At 53.0% G+C, this 25,446-nt stretch overlaps 1 protein-coding gene and 2 long non-coding RNA genes across 4 annotated transcripts; 2 read left to right on the plus strand and 1 right to left on the minus strand.

Annotated features, from left to right (window-relative positions):
* The first annotated feature begins 6,094 nt into the window (after nucleotides 1-6,094).
* On the plus strand, nucleotides 6,095-7,945 carry LOC149912042 (uncharacterized). Its single transcript, XR_016462425.1, has 3 exons — nucleotides 6,095-6,299; nucleotides 6,464-6,554; nucleotides 7,455-7,945. It is a non-coding gene; the product is annotated as an uncharacterized LOC149912042 (long non-coding RNA).
* Nucleotides 7,946-11,083: 3,138 nt separating this feature from the next.
* On the plus strand, nucleotides 11,084-18,926 carry LOC149912043 (uncharacterized). Its single transcript, XR_016462426.1, has 3 exons — nucleotides 11,084-11,285; nucleotides 12,566-14,151; nucleotides 14,946-18,926. It is a non-coding gene; the product is annotated as an uncharacterized LOC149912043 (long non-coding RNA).
* A 359-nt stretch (nucleotides 18,927-19,285) lies between these two features.
* On the minus strand, nucleotides 19,286-23,672 carry LOC149912044 (uncharacterized). 2 transcript variants are annotated; one of them, XM_090132809.1, is made up of 8 exons: nucleotides 23,655-23,672; nucleotides 23,438-23,499; nucleotides 22,863-23,016; nucleotides 22,415-22,671; nucleotides 22,129-22,214; nucleotides 21,524-21,618; nucleotides 20,896-21,007; nucleotides 19,286-20,575 (listed from the first exon to the last, which is right to left on the minus strand). In XM_090132809.1, the coding sequence occupies exons 4-8, from the start codon at nucleotides 22,658-22,660 to the stop codon at nucleotides 20,023-20,025; spliced, it is 1,092 nt and encodes a 363-aa protein (XP_089988935.1). In that variant the 5' UTR covers nucleotides 22,661-22,671; nucleotides 22,863-23,016; nucleotides 23,438-23,499; nucleotides 23,655-23,672; the 3' UTR covers nucleotides 19,286-20,022. The 2 variants fall into 2 exon arrangements, with proteins under 2 accessions (XP_089988935.1, XP_089988934.1); XM_090132808.1 differs by lacking the exons at nucleotides 23,438-23,499; nucleotides 23,655-23,672 and having other exon boundaries at nucleotides 22,863-23,286.
* Nucleotides 23,673-25,446: the final 1,774 nt, after the last annotated feature.

Genomic DNA, 25,446 nt, shown 5'->3' on the forward strand with positions numbered 1-25,446 from the left:
ACGGCGCCTCAGCGCGCCTGCGCCGCTCCGTTGCCGCGGCGCCTGCGCCGTCCCCGCCGAGTGACGTCATCAGCCCCGCGACCCGAGCGGGAGGCGGCCGTGCGGAAGTGGTGCGGGGCACCGCGGGGCTCCGAGCGCCGCCTCGGCTTCGACGGGTGGGCGTTCGGGGGGGCACCGGGGCGGGGGCCGGGGTGAAGGGGGTTGGGGGCCGCGTGCCGCTCCGCGTTGGCCCCGTGGGGTCTCTGTGCCGCTCGGGGCTTCCGCTCGGCGGGGGCGGCTGCCCTGTGTCTCCCCGCCTCCCCCACCCCGTGTGTTTCACTGCCCTCCTCCCCTCCCCCTGCCGCTGGTCGCCCACAACCCCCCCGTCCCTCCGTGTGACCCCCGGGGTTGCACCTCCGCCCCCCCGTTTACTCCCCTTCCAGTTCCCCCGTTCTGATCACTGTAGTCCTCTTCTACCCCTCCCCTCTGTGCCTCCCCCATTCTGACCCCCAGGGTCCACCTGTCTGCACCTTCCCCCCCCGATCCCTCCCCAGCCCCCCGTTCTAAATCCCTCGTGTCCCCCCACCCCCTCACGAGTCTCCCCATTCTGTCCCCGAGAGTTCCCCCACTTTCCCAGTCCCCTCTATCTGACCCCCAGAATCCCCTCTCCTCCCCCAGGTACTCCCACTCCAATTCCCCCATTCTGATCCACAGAGCCTCCGATTATTCCCCTATTCCCCTCTCTTTGACCCCCAGGGTCCCATGTCCTCCCTTCTCCCCCCACCTCCTGGCCCCTTTTTCTGACCTTAGAGCCCCCTGTACCCCCCCCGTGTACTCCTCCCTGACCCCTGGAGTCTGTTTCCCCCACTTGGACCTCCATTCCCCCCAAACGGACTCCTTTTCTGTCCAGTAGAAGCCCCCGCAACCCCTGGCTCTCTCCTCCCACCCCTCCCTCCGGCCTCAGATGCACTTTCTGCCTTGTAGAGGCTCTGTTCACCCCTTTCCCTTCCACAGCCCACTAAATTCCCCTCCAACTCTTTTTCAACCCCATAGGCAAGCCACTCTCCTCTTCTCCCCCCAGTACTCCCCTGAGGTCTACCCCAGACTCCCCTTCCAACCCGTAGAAGCCCCCCACAACCACCCAGATTTCCCCTGCCACCCTCTCTCCACTCCTATACCCCCTTTCCTCCCAGTAGAGACCCCACTCACCTTTTTTCCCCCCTCACAATCCCCCGTCCACTCCCAGACCCCCCTTTCTGCCCTACAAAAGCCCCCTTTTCCCCTTTCAACCCCTCAAGTTCCCCTCCAAAATATTCCCCACCACAGTGTACCCCTCCACCCCCAGATCCCCTTTCCACTCACAGAAGCCTTTCTCCCCTTTTCCCCCTCAAAATCCCCTCTCTCTACCCTCAGGCCCCCTTTCCACATCACAGGGCTTCGGGCTCACTACAATTCCCCAGTTTCCCTGTTCCACCCTTTCTCCAACTCCAGACCCTGTTTCCACCTGATAGAAGCCCCACTCACACCTTTCCCCCCATAGATCCCAGAGATGTCCCAGAGGGGTACTCTATGTCAATCTCATACTGTGTCAATTTTGTTGTATTTTTTCCCCGCTTCCTTTCAGAAATGGATGGTTCTTGCCAATCCCCCGTGCTAGGCACCAAGGAAACAACTCTCCCCAGGGCCACCAGGTGACACCAGGACAACCACTGGCGGTGCCAGCACTGGGACAACCACCTGTCCCCAAAGTTCTCACTGTCACTGTGACCATGGAACCCGGGGCCGTACCAACGTACCTCGAGAGCCCCATCAGCATCCTGCAGCTCCTGGAGCCGGGTGACGCTGTCACCCTGGCTGTCCAAGACTGTCCCCAGCTGTCTCCCCTGCCATGGTGGCACAACTGCAGCGCGGTGACATCCTCATCGAAGAGGTGGCGAGGAGGGGTTCAGGGAGGGGGGCTGGGGACAGTCGGGGGACACGTGGGCTGTGACATGGGGTTGGTGGTGTCACCTTCACTGGATGGCACTGGGTGTCACTGAGTGTCACTGTCTTCAGGGGACACCGTGACACAGGGTGACCTCGATGTGGAACAGCCGTGACGCTGTTCCACATCAAAATACAACAGAATACAACAAAATATAAGAAAATTGACGTATTTATTTTAATGGGAACAGACATTTTTGGGGGCAATCTCACGGGGACAGAGCAGCCCGAGAACATGTCACTATGTGAGGTTGTCCTGAAAATCCCCATTCGAGAACTCTGGAGCACAGCAGGAACCACTAGGGACACTCTGGTCACCCCGACACCCGTCTGGGACATCTCCAGACCCTTCTGGATGAGTCCAGGAGCCCCAGACACCTCAAGACATCTCTGGGACATCTCCAGAGCCTTTCAGAAGACTACAGATCCTTGCAGAAGACTACAGGACCCTCTGAACCCACTTGAGGACTCCGTGGACCCCACAGGCTCATTCCGGGACATCTGCAGGCCCTTCTGGATGAATCCGAGGACTCCCTGGATCAACGTGAGGATCCCCTGGACCCTCCAAGTTCTCTCTGGGAATCCCCAGACCCTTCTGGATGACTCCAGGACCACTCAGCCTCACATGACGATTCTCTGGACCCTACCAGACTCTACTGGTGGGACATCTCCAGATCATCCCAGTGGCTCCTGGGAACTCCTGGGCCCATCCTCGGAGCTTCCAGGTCCTTCAAGGGATCCCTGGGACTATCCTGGACACCCCCTGGGCACCCTCAAGACCCTACCTGGACATCTGCAGACCCTTCTGGATGAATCCAAGGACTCCCTGGACCTACCTGGGCCCCCCCCCGCACGCCCCAAACCCCTCCAGGACATCTCCAGATTCTTCTGCATGACTCCAGGGGTGGATAGGGGAGGTCGTGGGAGGGAGAAAGGGGTTAGTGAAGCTTCTAGAGGTGGAAAGAAAATCCGGGGGTGGATAGGGGGGTTGTGGGGAATCCACGGGGGGAGAGGTGTGAGCGGGGCTTCTGTGAGGTGGAAACGGGGTCTGGAGCTGGAGAAAGGGTGGAACAGGGAAACTGGGGGATTGTGGCGTGCACCGTCTGCACGTGCTCTGCAGCATGCCTAGTGCAAGCAGGGAGCAGCAGCGCGGCGGTGGCAGCATGGCACGGGAACCTGCTGTGCTGCAGCGCGAGCCTCCGGTCCTGCTGCTGGGCAGCGCCGGGCGCAGCCTGGCTCCCTGCTCTCCGCACCTCCCTGCAGGGACCGACGGCCGTGCCCGGGATCTGCCCGAGCCTCTTCTGCAGGCTGAGCCGCCCCAGCTCTCCCAGAATCCCGCCCCAACATTTCCCACGCGGTGCTGAGGAGGGCAGGGGACGCGGGGGGAGGAACGGGGCTGGTGGTCGCAGCCCTACGACGCGGCCGTTTGCGCCGCCCCGTCCTTCCCCAGCGGCGGGCACTGGACGCGGTGGGTTCCTGGAGCTGCAGAAACGACCGCGGGCAGAGACGTAGCAAAACGAACGCTGAACGTTTAATCGTTGAACACGCAGAGCAACCCACAGAGAAATGACCGCATTCCCAGCCGGCTCCCATCCGAACGATCGTTCCCCCCTCACAGCTTCCCTCCTCGGGGCCAACACGAAGCGGCTCCACGTCGGCTTCGCGCAGCTCCGGGAGCTCCGCGCGGGGACAGACGGACAGACGGAAAGCGGCGCTTGGAGACGGCAGCTGCGGGGCAGCAGCGCAGCACGGCGCCGCCGACGATCGGAGCCGAGCGAGAAGCGAAGGCGCCCGCCGGACTCCGTGCCGGGCTCGAACGCGAGTCGATCCGTGGGATCGCTCCCTCTCTTTCGGGGCCGCCCGGCTCAGCCGGGAGCCGCTCCCGGGCACCGGGCGGGTCCCGCCGCTCGCGGTCAGCCGCCGCTTCTCGCAGCCCGGCAGCGCCTCGCCGCCACGACGGAGGACGGCGCGGTTCCCCCTCCGAGATCGGCTGCGTTCCGACGGGGGACGGACGGGGGCGGCGGCGGTGCCCGCGGCCGCGGCCGCCGTTGGCGGAGAGCCCGCGCTCGGCCCCGCCTCCTCCGCTCTGCCATTGGTCGGTGTGCCGAGCGGGGCGGGCGCATCGCGCGGGGTCCTTTCCTCCCGCGGTCGCGCCGTCATTGCGTCATCAGCGCGCGCGCCCCGGACGGCCCCGGCCCGGCTGCCCGCGGCGATGCCTGCGGTCGTCGTGGCGCCGGAACTCGGCGCGGCTTCTCTGGAAAAAGGATTTTTGCAGATCAGCTCTCTGGGCGCGCTGCTCCCTCCTGGTTCAGCCCACAGGGTTCCGCCCGTGCAGTGGTTGTTCCCGTGCCTGTTTTCCGAAGCCCCGGCTCCGTGGAGCTGAGCGCTGTTTTGCCGTTGATCTTCGTTGGAGCAGAGATGGATCGTAGGAGGCAGTGCGATCCCACAGAGATGCACCGAGCAGGAGGCAGCAGAAACCTGTTTGTGAGCGGCCGTTTTGAGCCAAACGCGGCGCGGCGCGGTGCGCTGTGGAAGCGCAGGATGGCTGACGTGGGAAGGGACCTCTGGGTCCGCCTGGTCCAGCCCTGCTCCAACAGGGCCACCAGAACTGGTGCCCGGGACACATCCAGCTGGGTTTGGAGATCTCCAGGAGGAGACGCCGCAACCTCTCTGGTCCCTGTGCCAGTGCTGCAGCGCTTACAGTGCAGGAGTGCTCCTGATGTGTGGTGGCAACCTCTGGTCCTGGCGCTGGGCTCCGCTGGATGCAGCCTGGCTCCGTCCTCTGTGCCCCTCCCTGCAGGGATTGGTGGCCGTGGGTGGGATCCCCTGAGCTGCCCTTCTCCAGGCTGAGCAGCCCCTCTCTCTCGGCCTCTTGTGGTAGAAGAGGTGCTCCAGTCCCTTCACCACCTTGGTAGCCCTCCGCTGGACTCTTTCCAGTATGTCCAGCTGTCTCTTGTACTGGGAGCCCAGACCTGGACGCTGTTCTCCAGGTGCAGCCTCACCAGCGTCGAGCAGAGCAAAAGCAATGGTGCAGAATAACGGTCCTTACCTGCTACAAGTCAGGACTAGGGCTATGATGGGAGCACGCTGCTTTATGACTGACATGGAGAACTGCTAGCAAGAGGGCCTGGTGGGCCTGAACACAGATGCCTGGTGGGCCTGAACACAGATGGCAGGTGGTCCAGCTTTTGTTTCACTGGAAACCAGATAACTCCACGGGCAGCAATGTGGAGAAATGTTCTCCGTGTAGTTGTGTCCCTGTGGCTTCTTTCTGATGTGCTTGGAAAGTCCCACTAGAATAGGCTGCTGCGTGAGACAGAAGCCTGATACATATCACTTGTGTGGGTGGAGTTTTATTATCTCTGTGTTCATCTTTTATGTTTGTTTTTTTTCATTTCAACTCTATGTGTGCATCGGGGCAAGCCTTCCTTTGCTAAATCCTTTTCTTGTGGCCTTAGGCAACAATCAAGGGGGTCTCAGGGTTCAGTGCTGAGCAAGAAGCGCAGGCTCTCAGGAAGGCCATGAAGGGCTTTGGTAAGTCGATCTCCCTCCCTCCTCGGGTCAGCTTTTATTTTTTCCCCAGCACTGGGAATGGCTGCTCTGGTGGTTTGTTAGAGGGAAGCGTAGCTGCTTGCATTGCTCTGCTGCACAGCTGCCCTAAAGATGTTTGGAAAGTGGAAACAGAACTGCCCTTCATGTCCCAAAATGCAGCTGCCCTGGAGGTGTGGGTCCTGGCAGCTTTGTGTGCATAGCTGTAGTCCTGGGGCTGTGGAGAGCTGGCTGTGTAGGGGACTGGAGGTGGCACAAGAGCAGAGGGCACTTGTGATTCTTGTGCGAGCAGCCTGACTAGCTTCCATTTGTTTCTTGCAGGCACGGATGAAGATGCCATCATCGACGTCTTGACCAAACTAAACGTTTCCCAACATCAGTGAGTTCTGGTCACCTCTAAGAGCACCAGTGGCAGGGTAGGTGGTCTGCAGAGATGTGTGAACGTGGCTGTGTCACTTGGGTGAAAAGCAAAAAAAACGACCCAATCTCCCTAAGAGAAAGGTCAGCAGAGACTTTACCTGACCAAGGTTGTTTTGTTCTTGTTCAGTTCAGAGCAGTTGTTGATGCAAGAAGGGTTGGAGCCTGAAGAGGAGTGGTGAACAGCTCAGTTCCTTCTGTCCTCGAAGGCCGTACCTTCTGCCAACTCCTTTCTCCTCTCTTGGCCTTCTAGGATTTGATTGATGACTTGAAGTGACTTGAAGCTGAGTGGGAGTTTTGAGAGAGTGATCACTGGGATGATGACTGCCACCACCATGTATGACGTGCACACACTAAGGAGGGCTGTGAAGGTTTGGAAGTCTTCCTTTCGTATTGCTTAAGTTCTGGCCAAGGACTTACTGCTTTGTTATGTATGTCTTCTTATTTATCATTAACCTAAATTATTATTAAAGAAACCTGGTTGCACGTCACGAGCAGTTGCTGGTATCTTAAATCTTGCCTTGGTGATTCCTAGGGAGCAGGAACAGATGAAAGTTGCCTGATTGAAACTGTGGCTTCTCACACCGATGAAGAGATTCGTCACATGGATGAGAACCACAAGCTTCGTAAGTAGAGCAAAAGGCCAGGCCTTGTCCTGCTGTCTGACAGTCAGTTTGTGTGTGTGCAGGCAGACGTGAAGAGGAAGGAGTCTGGGGAGCTTTTTGTTGTGACACACTGGCCGACCTGGGTGTCGCTGTTTGTCCAGAGAGAAGCTAGACTAGAATTGCACCAGCAACTGAACTGGTGTAAATAGAACGGGGAGGAGCGTTCTGTCTGTCAGGGGGATGTGTGGCTCTCTTGCCCGTTTCTTACTGTCTGTGCTTCTTAATTGGAGGCTGTAGCACTAATGATGATGGCTGGAGTGCTGCAGTGATGCTGAGAGCCCTGGGCGCAGTTCTGTACTTAGCAGGTTATGGCTGGTAAATGCTGTGGGCAGCACCCAGGTGGTGGCCCTGCTCCTAATGGGTGCTGTGTGTGTGTTCTTGCTGGAATCTGGCTGCTCCCTTGAGGATGACATCGTATCTGACACATCTTCCATGTTTCGAAGGGTCCTCGTGTCCCTTGCAGCGCTGAGCCACGCTGAGGGGAGGAGGGGGTGAATCTTCAGAGCTGTGGGCACAGCTCTGCACTCAGTGGTGAGGAGCTCCAGGCTGGCTTTTTCTCTCCCTGTGTGTCCCATGGCCTGCTCCTCAAACCCAGCTTCTGCAGGGAGGAGACTCTGACTCTGGGTGTGCATGAGTGCTGTGGGCCCTTTTTTAAACATCCCAGTAAAGTGGGTTGCTGCTTGTTTCAGAAGGAAGCCCGAAGCACACCTGAGCTGTGTTTCACTGTGTTTGTAAGCTAGTGTTCCCTTTGGTGCACTCCATTATCCATCTCCAGCAGCTGTTCCTGAATGGGGAGTTCTCAGGAGTTGTTTCCAGTAGATGCTCTGGTGAACTGAGTCTTCTATCCTTGTGTCTTTGCAGGCAAACAGAGATGGGGGAGTGATGCCTTTGCTCAGCAGGATGCTCAGGTGTGTAAGTAACATGAAGTAATGTGCTTCCCAATCTATTCTTGTGCATGTGATGCGTGGTGAAGAGAAGCCAACCTGTGAAATGGGCATAATGGTTCTAGTCTTGTTTGCAAGTCTCTAATGAGAGGTCTCTAGACAGGCTGGTTACTTGGCAGGGGCAATGACATTTTGGTTGTGGGTTGCCGTGCCTGGTTGGTGCTTGTTGGAAAATATCCCTGATGTAGACAAGTACGGGCCAGCAGTGCTCTAGCTCCAAGGAATTAAAGATCTCCTGTACACCCAGTCTTCTCCATGAGCCTTACTTTGTCATCCATGTCTGTAAGTGCCTATAGGAAGTGGGGGAGAAGAAATGGGGAACAGATGAGGTGCAGTTTATGTCCATCCTCTGTACACGGAACAGGGATCACCTGCTGAGAGGTAGGACCCCTGCACAGTGTCCTGGGTTTTTCTTTCCTTGTTTGTTTGTGTGGGATGCTTTTGTAGGAGCTCCATAGCTGTTCAGGAGATGGGAACTCTTCTGAGGCAGCAGGTGTCCTAGAGAGAGCCCCATTGCATCCATTGCATTTGGGCTGTGTTATTCCCTCCTGAGACTGAAAGGGGCTTCAGAAACCTAAGTACAACTGGCTGTTGCTCCAGCATGGAAGGCAGAGATCATGAAGTGATCTCCACGTCCTTGTAAAGCTCCAACTTGTCAACCTGCTGTCTGAGTGTGGAGCACGACCAGCCGTGCTGCGCTTTGTGTGTACGTTGCCTGTAGGGCTGGAGGTGGGGAAGCTGCCCAGTGACTGCAGAAGGAACTTGAGCTGCACTGTGCCTGGTTACAGGTCAGCCTCATAGTCTTGGTCTGTTTGCCCTGACTGGTGGGAGTGTAAACCATCAGGTGTGTGTGTCAAGTCTTTGCTCTCAGTTAATTGCTGTCATGGAATGGTACCTATGAAAGAATGACTTGTCCATAATGCACATCTCATCAGCTCTGCCTGATGTCTCATGCTGAGCTGCCTTGTGCTGGGGTCACGTACCAAATGTGCCAGCACCTCCTGCTGGGACTCCTGGATAGCACTGCCGTTAGAAACTCTGCTGGTGCTGCCTTCATGATGTGAAATTCTCTACCAACCTCTGAGATACAACTTCCTCCCAAGCCCTGCGCTCCTGTCTGCTAAGCTGTGCGTTCTTATCACTACAGGACGTGGTTCCTGTTTGCTTTTGCAGGTGTTTGTAACTGTTGGTGATGTTGGAAATGTCCAAATAATTTTCCAGGACGGTATCTCTGATAAAGCAGATTTTAGTTGCAGTTGCCATGTTGGGCCTCCTGCAAGCAGGAGCGCACAGAAAACAGTGCTCCACCTTTTATCCCCTGTTGCCCAACGCTGATCTCTTTCTGCCCTGGTTCCTCACTGGCTGAGTACTGCAGGTTCACACTCTTTCGGGACGCTTCACTGATCACACAAATACCAAGCAAACACAAATCCTTGCCATCCAAACACAAATATCTTAATTGGTGAATCGCCTTCTAACCATGGCTTTCTTAACAAACATCCGGTCATCACTTTCGGATGCCTGCTTTACAACATAAACATAAACCTAACCTCTTAATTGTTTAATTACCCCCCTGGCATTTGTGCCCTTTACACTGGGTCATTGTTCTGCTCACCCGTCTGTCCTTGCATAGAGATGAGCTTGGAGGGAGGATAGAGGGGAGTATCCTGGAGTCTGCCTGTGGCATCCTGACATTGCCACAGAGTGGGACAGTTCTGCTTTGTGTAAAGGCCCTGGCTCCTGGAAAGCTTGTTAAATGTATTTCACGTTTGCTGGCTTACCAGTCGTACAATATGTTTTCCAGATCAGAATACTATACCTACATTGTTTAAAAGATTTAAGACCTATTGCAACTTTGTAAGAAAGAATTTGTGGCATAGCTCAGTAATTATGTTTCTAAAAGATGTTACTAATATGTACATGATATTTCTGCTTTTCACACCAGCTACTCCTAAAGACAAGCTACAGAACACAAACGCGTTATGTTCCACTTCTTTAACTCAACTGTCCATCTCAATATCCAGTGCAGAAACAACATGTCTCTCCCACAGCGAATAACACTGTGAAGGCATCACAGAGCGCCTGCTTGTCTCCGCAGTGCTCAGGGGCTTTTCTGAGCTGCAGGCCCCGCACTGCAGCCCCACGGCACAGCCTCACAGCTGGTGACGGACTGAAGCTGGAGAATCCTGGCAGCAGAGGACGCTCCTGCCCCACAGAAGGGCCGGCAGCTCCAGCGCAGCTCCAGCGCCCTCAGTGCTGGAGAGGAGGCTGAGGTGCCTCCAAGCGATGGATGCGGTCCATCCAACCTTCCACCTCGTGTGGTTCACCGTGCAAGGCCAGCAGGAAGAAAGGTGGGCACGGGTAACACTGCATCCAAAGGGACTGCAGAGCTCTCGGGCTGGGAGTCCAGGGTGTGGGGGCCCAGGGGTGCTGTGGGACAGGGGTGAAAGGAGGTGGTGCGTGCCAGTCCTTGGCTGCAGGACTGGTGCTGGTGGCAGGGCCTTGGGTTCTGTGTCTGCAGCACCTATTTGCGGATTGGTGTCTGCTTGGAAGGGATGGGACCCACCTCCCTAAGGGAGGCGAGGATATTTTTGTCAGTAGGATGGCAGCTTCACAAGGGAGGCTTTCAACTAAGAATGGGGAGGGCTGCTGAGCAAAGGGATGGGGTGATGCAAGGGAGAGGGACCAGAAAATGAGCACTTGCAGGAGAGCAAGAAAATGCCTGAAGGCACCATTCTGGGGAGATCCCCAAAGCTCCAGAGGAGGTTCTGGTGGGTAACAGGGGGAGGCTGCTGGGACAGAGGAACAGATGGACAGAGGGACCAATGGAGGAGGGATGGATGGAAAAACGGATTGAAGGATCACTGGATGGATGGAACGATTGTTGGATGAAAGGATGGATGCAAATACAGGTGGATGGAGGGATCAACAGGAAAATATGATTTCTGCCTCAACGAGCAGCGTGCCCCCAGGCCCCACTCCCTCCATGGGGACCAGTGGGGGTGGCCCCGGGGGTACAGGACCCACGTCCCATTGTTTGGAGCCACTCCCTTGGCTGCTAAAGAACCCGGAACCTGTAAGAGGAGTTACACTGTAAAAGGAGGTCTCTTCCCAGGCTAAAACACCTCCCGTGTACATTGAGATAAAGCAAATTAGTAACCGACTCATCTTTTCTTTATGAGTTTAACTTCCAGCCCTGCACTTTCCTTGACAGCACAAGTAGTTCCCAGGCATCCTGGAGTAACCTCCTGCAACAACACTTCAGTTACCTCCTGTGCCTTATTAGTTCTACAAGGGAATGCCTGCAGCCACCCTAAGAAGCTACCAGTACCAACACACAGCAATACCCCCCTTTTCTTGGGAGTTCCGAGAAATCAATTTGCCATTGTTGCCCCAGAAGGCTCCCTTTCCCAGTAGCCCCACTTGTGCCCTGTTCCTGGTACTAGGATTGTCCTTTGTAGTGTCTGTTCCCCGAGTACGTTTTATCACCTTCCTTGGAACCCACTCCCATAAGATACTGAAGGGCATAACAGTGTGTGCATCTGGGCGCGCACCCCTCTGTCAGCTTGCTCTCTTCCCTCCTAAATCATTAATTAGATTCCTGTCCTCTCTGGAATATTTTACAGGTTCCGCCTCAGGTTCAGAGATGTTAAGTTTGCCATCTGGAATTAAAGCCTTTGCCAACTGCCTGTTCTGTCACCTGGTCCACCGTCTTATTTCCAGTTTCCTGCCCAGAGCCTTGTCTTGAGTAAGATTACTTTTAGTAGAGCAAAAGCTTTGAATCACCTTTAAAATACAGAGAAACAAATAATACTGTACTATTTTTTGTTTTATTTTCATATTGTTATTATCAGGTAAAGAGGCAGACAAGTCACATCTCAGAAACGACTTGATTTCAGTGGCCTTAAACGGTCCCTCTGTGATGGTTATTTTCTTACTGACTCGCTGTCAAACACAGCCAGTGGATCTCTGCAGCTTAGAGTTCCTAGCTAAAATGAATTGCATAAATGCAGATTACAAATATTCTTATCTCAGCACACTTTTGAGATGCAATTGGAATGCTCCAAGACCTTCAGTCTACTGTTTTAATCTGACCCAGCTGGAAAACTTCACTATAGTTAGTTTCCTTGATTCCTGTGCAATTTTATTTCAGAACTGAAGCTTGATTTAAACAATTTTTTGCAAAGTCTGAAATGAAAGTTGCATTTCTGCTTATATATAGCTGCTTTGATCCACGGTGAATGAAGTCATAAAACAGAGTATAAGGGGAGTTTCTAAACTGCCTGTTGTTGAGTTCATTGTTGAAGGCAACAGGAGAGCCCAGAATGTGGCTTTTGAGAGTAGATTTGCCTCTGCCTCTTACTGAGTTTTGTATTGCATTTTTCTGTGTGTGCAATTCTTTTGACTCAGAAATACAAGTTATAATGAAGGTGAGGTACTTCACAGCACATTAGAGATTTTCAACAAAAATGCATTTGGAAAACACATTATAAACCTAAATGCTGCAGAAGGACATTGATTAGGATTCTATTTAAGGGCAATAGATTCTATTGTTGCACACAGCCAGAAAATGCTCCTTCTACATTTCATTGATCACCATGTCAGCGCCTCTAGGGATCAGCCCGTCGGTTCATTGCAATAGCAGTACACTGACAAAGTGCTGCTGTAATCCTGGAAACCACGGAATGCTCATGGATTTTGTCAGCCAATTTACAGCCTGGTTTCAGCATTGCTGAATAGGCATTTGTTCTCCAGCAGAACATTTCAGAATCTACAGAACATTGCAAATAACTGCAGTGGAACAGGGAGGAATGGTGAAAACAGATTTCTGCTTAGAATGCTTTCCAATTTAGTAACTAATGCATTTTTACTTTCATAGAATTATCATGAGCTCTAGATATGCAGTTACATTTGAAAATGCTAAACGAGATAGCAAAACTGAATCATAAACACAGGAAACAGATTCTGTATTCAGTTTCCTGCTTTTCTGTCCTGCTAGCATGTTTGTTGTGCTTTCTACCATTTCAGAACCACAGGAGCTAAAACAGTCTGAACAACAAGAGTCCAAATCCTTGTCTTTGGAAGGCCCACCCAGTTACCCAACCCCCAAGCAAAGAAAAAGAAGAATCAAGTCCTCAGTCACCACACATACTCAAGTCAGTCAGCTCTGACATAAAAGCTACCTTTTTCATGCACCTCCACATATGCGTGGGAGAAAAGCGTTCTGGGCATTCAGCAAATGGCTTCCTTCCTTCTGATCACTCAGGCTTTCTGGTGAGAAACTTGATAATGGTTTAAACCAAGCCATTCAGCAAACTCACAGTCCATTGCACACAGTCCTCTTCTGTTGCTGTGGCATCCACAAATGCAGTAAGGTTCCACCCTGGATGGAGGCGCCCAAGTCTCAGGCTCACGAGTTGACCAGCTCTCACAGCTCACTGGGCTGTTCTCACAGCCCTGGCTAACACTGTCCAGGTTAACTGAGTCTTTCCTCCCCGGATTGGGGTTCTCCTCTTCAAAGAGAAATGATGTTAGGTTTCATTTGGTCAAAGCAGGCAAAAATCAATTTGAAAAAAGGCACCTTTCAAATCCAGAAGGTCAACTCCACCTACTCATTCATAAGTTGGTTAATTAAGTGTATGGATTTGCCACAGCTGGGAGCATACCTTCAACCGTTCTATTACTTGCCCTCAAGTCTTACATACCAAAGTACAGCTCTTGCCATCCAGTTTTTCATCATCAAGATTGGGGTGCTGTATTTGGATTCACATTCAATTAGTAATCCAAACTCCAGAAGTTATTTATGATTTCTATCCTTCTCCAGTCTCATATCCTCAAAGGGCACTGCTTTACAGTGGCTGGGCTGGCTCCTGCCTTTAACTTCACTTCCTTTGGGGCTGCCTTTTGGCTCTGCCAGGCATCCCTGATAGCCACACTCCTAACTAATTTAGGATTTAAGATCTCAGTAACTTCTGGGGGTACAGCCTTGTTTTTCCCAGTTTGTGCTAAAGCCAGAGGAGGAGGAGATGGTGGGGAGGGAATGGGGGAGATGGGCGATGGGGAGATGGAAGGGTTGGAGGGGGGGGATATAGGGGTTGGAGGTGGGAGGATGGGGGGGAGGAGAGTGGGATGGAGAACAGAGGTGAAAGGATGGATGGAGAAGAGGATGGATGGAGAAGGTGGAAGGAGGGGTGGGCAGAAGTGAAAGGATGGATAAGGGGAGGGATGGAGAACAAGGAAGGAGGGAGGGACACGCACCAGGCCACGTGCTTGGCTCACGTGCTTGGACAGAGAAGGACCACGGCGGCGCTGGAAGCGATGGGCAGAGCCAGCACGGCGTCCCTGCTGCAAAGGGCACTTTTCCTCTCTCCTGCTTTGATTCTCACCAGGCTCTGCAGGGTTTCTTCCACGCCGTACCCGCTCAAAGTGTCATACAGAGCCAAAGTGGAAAACCTGCTTGCAAAACAAGTCTTGGCACAACCAAGATGAACTGCCAAGCTCAGCTCTCTCTACAGAACCAGTTATTTGTGACTACACCTACAACTATCAGCCCCCATCAGACTGGCAAAAGTGCTTCTTCCATCCCAGGATCACTCATCAGTCAGGGGCCTCAGGTAACTGCTACACAGTAAGGTTTCATATTTGCCTTCCCTGTATTTGTTGCAATCCACTGTTTTTAATTATTAAGCTCATTCCTTTCTTCACTGCATGCTTTTTTCATAATTTTTTTTAACAACCCCTCCCACCCAATACCCTTCCAAGCCCCAACTTAACTTTCCTGCTATTCACTGTCTTCTTGATTCTCTTGGCTTTTGCTGCTACTCTTGCCTTGCTTTCCTTTGCAGTGCCATGCACTGCTCTCTCTCTATTTGTTGCCACCCATTCTTTTCTTAGGTGTTCTTCTTTACTTTTTACTTGACTTTACCTTTTGTCTCTTTTCTTTATTCAATTTTCCTTTTTGTCTTTTTTCATGTTATTTTTCTTTTTTTCTTTTCTTTTTTTTCCCCTTTTTTTCTCATTTCCCCCCTTTTTTTTTCTTTTTTTAAATCATAGCTTTTTCTTTAACCCTCCCCTTTTCCTCTTCTCCCACCCCCTACCCTCCCCTTCCCCCTGCCTTAGCCTATCATTACCTTGCCTGCCCTTCACTTACCTTCTCCTCACTTCCTCCTCCTTGATGCTCTTGGCTTTTGCTGCTACCTTGATGCCCAATCTCAACACTTGCCTGCTCTGCTCGCTGCTCTGCCAAGGGGCTCTCAGCTCTGCTCACAGCTTCACGCCTACTGCCTCCCTTCTCTATTCCCTTCTCTATTCCCTTCTCGTGCCCTCCAGGCTTTTCCTCCCCTTGCTGAGCAAGGCCATGCCCAGTAGCTCCCCTTCGACCTCCTCTGCCCTTTGCCTTCCTCCACAGAGATGCTTGCTTGGCCAGCACTCCTGCCCGCCGCCTAGCCCACAGCCCTCATCTCTTGGGGAGACAGCAAGGTGGCCTGGAGCTACCCACACCTCCTGCCAGGCATGGCTTCTCAGCTTTGCTTCAAGCCCACAACCCAAAGGATTATAACTTACAATAGCAGGTTGAGAGCTGTCTGAGAGACTGTGAGAAAATAAATAGAAGCATTCATCTTCTATACATCAAATAAGTACAAAAATGATGAAGCTAAATGTTACACAAATTATATTGACTGGTATTAATAAAGAGACGTTCACTTCTGAAATACTCAACTACATTTCCATTAGTTGGTACTAGAGATCACGTCTGGACCACAACTGCCCTGGGGATCCTGAAAGGCACCTAAGATTTGTGCAGTGTATTTCTGAACTCTCTTCAAGCACTCAGCGAAGCTGAGATGATGGACAGCTGGACTGAAAATGCTGCAGTATCGTACTGATACAAGAATTTCCTGCCTCTGTTTAAGCAGGAGCAGTTTTGAGCACAGAATTATTTCACTGTAACACTTAAATTAGATTACTTCTAAAGCTTTCTGTCAGACGTGGGTTTTAGAGAGGGTTTTTAAAATGAGAGTACAGTACCTGGCAAATCAACCTGTGCCCTATGACCATGGAATCTAACATGCAGGAGTCTGCCATCAGACACAAGTTCCTGAATCACGCAGCAAAATTCAGAAGCAGGGAAAAGCTCTTCATTCACAGTTAGCTTCTAAAAAGTTGTTACGTGCCCGTAACACCTGGGCACAGAACTGTACTTTTGTGCCTACTCACCATGAAATGCCTCCACTGCTGCTTCTGGTCAGCTTAAGGCCTCTTTGTTTAGAGGCTGAATCCAACGTGCTGGCTCTGTTTTACTGATGCAGAGCAGGTTCTGAAAGGCAACCAGAAACGTGAACAGAGGTTATGTTGGAAGCAAAAAAGCAGCAACAGAGCTTCCAGTGCACAGGCAAACCAAATGCACGCTTGGATTCCCTTTTTGCAAAAAGGGAAGCTAAGAATAGAAACTGACATTATTCCCAGTATTTATTTCCTTTTCCATGAAAATTGGAGCTAGGTAACTTGACAGATTCCTTGACCTATGTCTTCCATAGGTGTTTTTCTTTGGACGGTTTTTTGTTTCTCTGTTGTATTTTTCTTCCTTCCCTTCCCCTCCCTACAGACTCCCCTCCTGATATATCAGCAATCCAGAAAGGGCTTCAGGTGCTTATCTTTGATAGCTCGAGGATAAGTGAATTTGAAATTGTACAACTGGTTTCTAAAGAGCTGACCACACAGAGACACAAAGCTTTAAACACGGCTGTGAAAACCAACTCTGCCAACAACTATATGGATTTTTGAGTACTCAATAAAAATAAGTAAATCACAGAATGGTTGAGGTGGGAGACACCTCTGGATCCATGTGCTCAGCAGACTCAGGGCAAGGTTGCTGGGACCACGTCACGACTGCTTTTGGAGATCCCCATGGATCCACCCCACAACCTCTCCAGGCAACCTTTGCCACTGCTCTGACATCTGCACAGCACAGAAGTGCTTCCTGATGGTCAGACAGAACCGGTGTTCCAGGCTGTGCCTACTGCCTCTTGCCCTGGCGCTGGGCACCACCCAAATGAGCCTGTCTCTGACCTCTCTGAGTGCTCTCTTCAGGCCTCTATAGACATTGCACACTTAGGCATCCCAGCTCTCTCAGCCTTACCTCCTACAAGGGATGCTCCAGGACTTTCATCACCATGGTAGCCCTTTTGGAGCCTTTCTTGTACGTTCGAGTGTCAGAGGAGTCAGAATTGGACCAAGCACTCAGGTGCAGACTCACCAACACTGAGCATAGGGGAAGAATCACCTCCCATCACACGCTGGCAATATTCTGCCTAATGCAGCCAGGAAGCCATCAGCCTTCTTAGCGGCAAGGACACAGTGCTAGCTCATGTTCCCCTTGGTGTCCACCAGGAGCCCCAGGCTCTTTCCTGCAGAGCTGCTCTCCAGCCGAGTGCCACCAGCATACACTGGTGCCCGGGCTCGTTTCTCCCCAGATGCAGGACTCTGCACTTCTCAAGGAACTCCATGAGACTCTCTATAATGAAGTTACTCCGGGAGGGATCCTGTTTTAGCAGGGGCGTTGGACTAGGCGATCTCCAGAGGTTCTTTCCAGCCCCTACAGTTCCACGATTCCATGATCCTGTGTCAGCCACCTCACAGCCTGGTGAGTGCACTCTGGATGGCTGCATGGCCCTCTGGTCAGTCAGTCACTGCCCCCAGTTTTGTGCCAGCTGGCAATCTCCTGAGGGTTCGCTCTGCCCCGCTATCCAGATCCTTAGTGAAGATATTAGAACAGGACCCACTACCGACCTCTCAGGAACTCCTATCATTCCTGGCCTCCAGCAAGACTTGCATCACTGAAATCCTCTTAAGTACCCTTTTCTTCTTAAACATTCCCCTCCTATACTTTCTTAGAGATACATGATTTCATTTCCTTCATCAACATTTTAAACCCACTACCCATTTGTCAGGTCCCCATGCCTGGGGGTGCTCTTAGCAAAATGAGATTGTTTAGCTATTATTTAGCAGCTGAACATGAGCTGGATGACGGGGAACGTAACTCCTCTGTTACCTGCTGCTCTTGCAACAAGGAACAGTTATCAGACTGCAGAAACTGAGTGGTTTGAAATCAGAATTGATTCCACACTGTCATTTACTCCATTTTCAGCATCTGTTACCACGGAAACTTGTACAGAGAACAGTAGGGGGGAAGTCAGACTCCCTCATTTGTTCCCAACAGCTCTGGGCAAGAGAGATCGTGACAGTGCAGGTCCAACAGTACACAGTCCTTTCTACTTGGCTCCTTGTGTGAATTGACTCTCCAACAACAGCCACCAAGCAAAATGAGACAACAAACTATTCCACCCAGAGGTTCCCAGACTCTTCAGGTTATTACCAACTCCAACAGCATAAAATCAAGAACAATAATAAATAAGAACACGCTTTATTTATGGCATTTTTAGGCAGAATCAGAAATACATTTACTTACTCACACAGTCATTACACAGCACTGAGCTGCCTGCTGCACTTTCAGCCCCAGTTTGCTTTAACAAATCTTAGCCCACACAACAACACAGGCAGTCATCAGCACAATGATCTTCAGGTAAGAGTAGAAGAAGGAAAGAGACAAAAGTCCCACGAAAGAACAAACAGAAAGCCTAGGCAGAAAGACAGTGCTGCAGCACTACAACTCACAGCATGTTCTTACCCAAAGGGGCTTTCCCTTTCCCCCATTCCACAGTACGATTCAATCAAACCCCAGGCTCCTCCCCTAAAATGAGGTACAGTTAATCCATGCCACAGAAACCAGCTGCCAATACAAGGCTTGGGCTGTCACCTCATGGCCACCAACAGTCCCTCCAACACAGCATTTCCACTGCCAAGCCTAACTAACTTCTCAGCTGCAGTGCGCTTTCAGAAGGCATTACTAGTCTCACTGCTGCTGGGAGAGTGGCAAAGGAACCCAAGTCTGCCTGACAGCTCCACATCGCTCACAGCAAAGCTGCACGAGCAAACAAAACGCTCTCAGCTGCAGAAACGGAGAAACATACTTCACTCCTGCCTTGCACAACTAGAAGCAGAAGGACCTCCACGCCGCTTGGCCTCGCCAAGGAATTCACACAGCTCTAAGCACCACCATTCACACACACACTCAGATCACTCTACAACTAACAACTGCCACTGACTAATGCTCAAAGCCAGAGACCCTCAGGGGCCTCCTGAGACCCAGCCCACAAACTCTAAAGAAGAACCTTCACCCAAAACAACAACTGGATACCCAGGCAACAGCAGACACAGCTTCTCGTTACCCCCAAGAGGCAAAGAACTCAAGCCGAACACAAAGACAAAACTGCTTAACCCACTCTGAAGATCAGGGCACACAGAACACCAACAAAGAACACACCTCCATGCTGACAGCCCTCACAGCTGGCAGCCAGCCCCTACGTGAGGGTAGGGAGGGCTGGAACCAGGCTCCACCCTTTGCCAGACAAGTGAATTGCTTCCACCTGTCCTCCACAGCAGAACAAGGCCTAATGAAGATCAAAGGCCAGTCGGCTGGGGGCAGCCTGCCAGGCCTGCTCTTCTTGGTGCTCTGCCTGGGCAGTTGGAGTGCTCCACGAGGCAGCTGTGGCAGCCTGGATGGTCTGCCTTGGGGCTGCGTGGAGCGGCTGCACTCAGGCCTTGAGGGAGATCCGGAATCTCTGGTGAAGCTGGCTGACTGGCTGGGGAAGCCTTCCGAGGCCTGAAGCCTCCTGGCCGGCCAGTTGGGCCAGGCCGAAAGCCGGCTGGCCGTTCAGGGGAGCACTGCCAGGCGAGAGGTGGCCGGCCGGCTGGCCCATGGAGCTCTGCATTTGCAGACCTCTCCAAGCCGGCCAAAGGGGCCCTGCCAGGCCAAAAGCCCGTAAGTTGTGATCCAGATAAGACAGAAGAGACTGTGCTGGATTTCCCTGGGCATCCAAGCACCGTGAGACGCTCTGATGCCCTCTCGCAATTCTTTCTCCCTCCACCAGCACAAGAGCTGGCGTCAAAAGGCGCAATGACACTGTCACAGGCGTTCTGGAGGTTTTTAAAGGGTAGGCCCCTGATAAGGCTTTATTGATGGTTTTGCCCCTCTACATTTCACTCTAGATCTCCTTGTTGGCCTGGAGAAGGGAAGGCAGCGGGGTGACCTCCTTGCAGCCTTCCAGTACATAAAGGGAGCCTACAAACAGGAGGGGAGTCAACTCTTTGATGGTGTAGCTAATGGCAGGCCAAGGGGAAGTGGTTTTGAGTTGAAGATTGGATGCCAGATTGGATTGTTCTTTCCAGAGAGAGTGGTGGGATACTGGAACAGGCTGCCCAGAGATGTCAGTTGTGGAAGCCCCGTCCTTGGAGGTGTTCAAGGCCAGGTTGGATGGGGCCCTGGGCAGCCTGCTTTAGTAGTAGATATGATGCAGATGGGATTGACGCATCTGTTTTGCAGCCTCCATTGTTGCTCTGTCTGTCCTGGGCCCCCCATGCCCGCATCAGCGTGGGTAGGGTGTGGCCTTCCTGCAGAGTGAGGGTTTGGTCTTTGGAGGCTGGCACTCGGGAGACCCCGTTTCTTCTTTTATGGGTGGCAGCAGTCCAGGTCGGGTGATGGAAGACTCCTCAGGCAGCCTGGACTCCCCACGAAGTGGTGATGCTGCCATCTGCCCCAGTGCATCCTGCACTGGCCAGATCTTCCTTGCCCTCTGCCTGAGAAGTTTAAGTGAGTCGCATGCCACTCGGAACCTGGATGGTTGGTCTTGAGGCTCCGTGGACTCAGCCCTTGAGGAAGATCTTCTTGAATCTTTTATGAAAGATGTTATTGGCCTCAAGGTGATGTGATGGGCTAAGCCCTTGGCTGTCTGCAGTTTTCGCGTCGCACCCTCACGATGGGCTTTTCCTGCTCCCTGTTCTTCATCAGGGGAGCTCACGTGTTTGGTTCCCGGTGCTCGACGCAGGTCTTGTTGGCTTGCTGTTACTGCCTCCCCCTGCAGCTGGCAGGTCAGCGGCTGCTTTTGGGCTTCAGACGCCCTCCGGATGGGTGGCAGCGGACTGAAAGGACAGAGCGGGAGGGGTCCGCGTGAGTGGCTGATGGCTTTGGGGCCGCATGCTGCAAGCCTGAGCCAGGAGCCTTGGCTGCAACGCAGCCCTCCCCACAGACTGCTCGCCGGCTGCCCCGTGGCTCTCCTGAGATGCGGAGAGGGGCCAGCCCTGTGAGCCGCGGGGCTCCTGGCGTCCCCATCCCAGCACGGTGGGTGCTGCGTTCAGCACTGCTGGGCAGCCACCAAGAGTGACTGACCCTTTGGGGCTAGGGAATGGGCTCTCATTAGGTCACCCCCATGCACATCCCAGCCCAGAGCCTCCAGCCTCACCTGGCCTTGGAGCTCTCCTTCAGCAGTAAGCTCCGTATCCTTCTCAAGTGTCCTCCATCAACGCTGTCTATGCTCAACCGTTTGATATAGGTTGGAGTGTCAGCAAATCTCACTGGAATGGAGAAGGCAGAGGAGATTCACCGTAAACCCTTTGGCTCACTCACAAGGGGCTCTCAGGCTTGTTCCCAGAACATCCGAGAGGGACGCTCTGCTCCCCCACTGCTGACATCTGCACCGCCCTCGGACCCTCCCTGACACCATCCCTGGCCCCACTCCTCCTCTCTGCAATTCAGCTCTGTTTTGGGACTGCATTAGTGACGTTGGCTTTGGGAAAGAGGAGCTGGGTGGTGATGATGAGGTGGCAGGGTGGCTTTTGGGGACCATATCCTTCTGCTAGGGAAGGGCAGGGCCTAAGATCCGCACATCCTCCTGCCATAGCCAGGGATGAGGGCACGTCACACCCAGCACCTTAGTTTGTGAGAGGCCAACAATTCCTCATGGGAAGAGGCCGTGCTGAGTTGGCGTGAAGATTTGACACGAGTCAGAGCCCTTGGCTGATGGTCAGCAAGGGATTTCCCATCTCAAGCTGGTTGCCCGTGCCACGGACAGGAGCTGACAGCTGCTTTACCTCTCTTGCCCTTTGGTTTCTCCTGACCATGGATGCTTCCTGAGGACCTGCGGTTTATTGCGGGCGGTGGTTTGGGTACAAACTCCATTTGAAACCTGTACGAGAGGAGAAGACAGCGACCAGTGTGACGCAGCGCTCCAGCAATCCTTGTTGCTCTCTCAGATTGTCTGTTCCCAGGCACATTGTCATGCTGCATGAAGCACACTACTTTCTAGAGTCTTTAGCAGGGCCAGTCAGGATAGGTAAAGGGGAAATAGTTTCAAACGGCAGGAGGGAAGATTTAGATTGGATATAAGGAAGAAGTTTTTGACAGATGGATGGCAGGCACCAGAGCGTCTTGCCCAGAGAGGTGCTGGGTGCCTGGAAGGGCATTCAAGGTCGGGCTGGACCAGGCTCAGTGCAACCTCATCTGGCTGTAGGTGTCCCTGTTCCCTGCAGGGGAGTGGGACTAGGTGTCCTTTCAGGGTTCCTTCCAGCTCAAATCATTCTATGATTCTGTTACATATGCTCATGGGCAGGACACTCATGGACATAAGGAACAAGCGTTATGGAATGAGAGCCGAGCAGCTGCATCAAGCAGCAGCTACAGCCACCAACATACTCACATGGGAAAGACGACAGCGCAGCCAGAGAGCACCATGGAGGCCACCGGTGCCACCTGGGACACCACCGTGTCCAGAAGCCAGGGGGCCTGCAGGGAAGAAATGGGGAGGATGTGGAACGTCCTCATCAAGGCTGAGGCACTGGGGACACGAGGAGCCCAAGGCAGGGAGAACTGACAGCACACAGCACCTGCACGGCCCGAGCAGCTGGCCAGGTCCTGGTGGGCCGTGTGCGGGCACAGCAAGGGTCACGGCAGTGCCTGGGCCACGGAGAAACCACACAGCTCACCTTGAAAACAGCTCTTCTGAATGTATCTTTCCCTGATAGCTTCTCGAGGAAGTCAAAGAAGAATTTCATTTGGAATGTCAGTCCGTCAATGAGGAGCACACCAATGTCCTTTAGGACAACAGCAACGTTCTCCCCTTTCTTCAGGCAGCTGGAGAGCAGAGACACGGTGCTCTGGATGCAAGTCCTGAGTGTCTCCCAGCTCAGAGAGGCAGCTGCGGCTGCCTTGCTGTATTTCAGGGGCTCCATCTTCCTATGGACTGAAAAATGTGAGAGGGACAGAGTTGATGATACGGGTGGTTTTCCACAGGTGCTTGCCTAGATGGACATCAGCCAGAACGGCCCCATGTTTGGACAGGCTCCTCAGAGGGGGAGGTTTGCTTTTGAGAATGGAAGTGATGGCCGTTTGCCCTGTTCATGAAGCCAACAAAAGTTGATTCCCCCCTCCTACCTGGCAGGGACTCCCTGCAGGCCTTGAGGTGGTGCGTGGCTATGAGGTTTGTAGCCAGGTGAAACACGGGCCACCGCAGAGTCAGGGTCTCATCCTCAGTCCGGACGTCTTTGGAGACAGTGTCAAAGGAGCCGAAGGTGGGAATCCAGACCCCCTGCAAATGGAAGGGAAAGGAAGGGCGAAGGGTTATGGGACGGCTGGAGGAAGAGCCAGAGGGGTCCAAGGTAGGGACAGAGCTCAGGAGCCCTCTGCCGCTGTTCAGAGGCACAAGCCAGGGCATGGGGAATGGCTTTGGGAAGGGGCTGCACAGTCCTCTCCTTCCCCTCGCCGTCCCAAATGCAGCACAGCAGGCAGGGCAGAAGCAGCCTCGTGGGATCCAGAGGCTTCCAGAGACCGGCATCAGCCCTGAGATAGACAGTGCCCAGCACAAGTGATCGTGCAGGATTTGCAGGAAGCCCGTGGGATGCCCAGGAGAGAAATGTGGGGGCAGTTTCCTGCTTTCTGTGGAGGGGAAGACTCAGAGGAAGTCCAGGCTGAGCTGGACAGGGAGAGGAGGAACCCGACAGCCAACACACCTTCTGCACCAGGAGCTGCTCCCGTATGTAGGCGGCCACCGCATCCCAGACGGCAACTCGCTCTGGAGGGCAAAGGAAAAGCAGGTCACACTCTGCATCTGCCGCTTCCCGGCACCGCTACCGCTGCCAGGCGGGAGCGAGGTGGCAGATGGAAAGTGTCATCTCGTGCCAAGGTTGGCTGCAGCACCGCTCCTGTGCTGGCTGTGGACCCGTGTACCTTCGGTGTCGGTGCATGTCGGTCTGGAGGCACGCCTCGCTGCGGGGCCGACCTCGCTCATCCCATTCCGCCTCTTGCCAGCGGCTTGCTCCTTGTTGGCGCCAGCCATGCCGGAGCTCATCCTTCAGATGCGTCTGCTCTCTGCCAGATGCTCCTTCAGGATGCAGGACCCACCAGCGTGCTCTGCCTTTACACCCCTCCCGGGTGCCCGTGTCACAAACGTCGCCACGGCGACGCGATGACAGCGTGGCCGGTGCTGGCCGCTGCCCATTGTGACGCTGGCACCAGCAGCCTGCTGCCCGCCCCGGGTGGGAGCGCTGACCCCTCTCTGTTTTCTCTCTCTTTTCATTGCTCTCCATGCGGTATTAGTCGTTTTCCTTTAGTGGCCGTTGCCTGAAGTGATGTTCAAGAAGGAGATAGGGAAACAAGTACTGTTCCAAAGTACTCTACCCGTTACGCTGATGACCTGTGGTCAGAAAGTTGCTTAGTTTTGCCCGGAAGTCGTTGATTCCTTGTTAGAACGCTCCATAAATTACCCGGCATTGATCCTCTGTGTCACAGTCATGACTCCATGGCTCCCGCGACCCTGCCGGGCAGGGAGTGCTTTGTTTGGGGGATCCCAGAGATTTGCTTTCCTCACAGCCTTCCAAGCGGGATGAGACATTTCACATGGACATTGTGGGCAGGATCACCTGAAGGAAGGAAGAGGAACGAAGAGGGGATATCGGCTGAGTTAAGAAAGCGGGACGTTGGATTGGATGACATCAGATTTGTGAACAGAAAGTAGAACCCGGGATCGTAGGGGTTGGAAGGGACCAGCGGGGGTTCACCACGTTCACCACCCCTGCCAAAACAGGTTCCCAGCAGTAGGTTGCCAGCTATCACTTGTCTTTGTACAATTTCTGAGCGGATGTCACTCTGTGGTGTCTGTGGGAATGGAATGTTGTTTCTGCATTAGATACTAAAAAGGGCAACTGGTTTGAAGAAGAACTTTCCTCCTTCCGAGCTTATCTCTATGCAAGGGAGGTCAAGCAGATATCCAGAAACAATAACCAAGTGTGGAGTGAGGGTCAGACGTTAATTAATTAATTAGAAGTTTACACTTAGCCAGCAGAGATCTATGTTTGTCCAGTGTTTGTATGTTTAGTGAAGCGTTGAGAAGATTGGGAACCTAAAGTATTCAGCCAATGAGGAACTGGGGGAGAAAGAGAGAAGCATCGGGCAATAGGGAATAAAAGATGTAACGCTGTTTTCTGAGTGCTGTCCTGCTTGCAGGAGGCCCGCCATTGCAATTGCAAATAAAATCTGCTTTATCAGAGATACCGTCCTGATAAAGTATTTGGATATTTCCAACATACCTGTGGTGGAAGAGGAAGCGATCAGGGAATGCTCAAGCAAACAGGATGCAGGGAATCCTGACTGGAAAGGAACCACACGGGTGATGGAATCATTGAATAGCTTGGATTGGTAGGGACCTTCAAGCCCATCAAGTTCCAACCCCCGTGTCATTGTCAGAGTTGCCACCCAGGAAATCAGGCTGTCCAGGGCTCCATGGGACCTTGCCTTGAGCATGGGGCATCCACAACTTCTCTGGGCAATCTGTTCCATTGCCTCACAACCTGATGTTAAGGACATTAGGAATTCCCTCCTAACATCTAATCTTATTTTCTCTTTTAGTGTGTAACCATTTTCCTTGGGCCTATCACTGTCAAAGATGGGTTTTTTTCTGTTGTTTTGTTTGTTTGTGTGTTTGTTTTGAGGCTGTAGGTGTGAAAGATGTTATGTAATGTAA

This window comes from Phasianus colchicus, unplaced genomic scaffold (genome assembly GCF_987193195.1).
Source record: "Phasianus colchicus unplaced genomic scaffold, bPhaCol1.hap1.1 HAP1_SCAFFOLD_44, whole genome shotgun sequence".
Classification (NCBI taxonomy): domain Eukaryota; kingdom Metazoa; phylum Chordata; class Aves; order Galliformes; family Phasianidae; genus Phasianus; species Phasianus colchicus.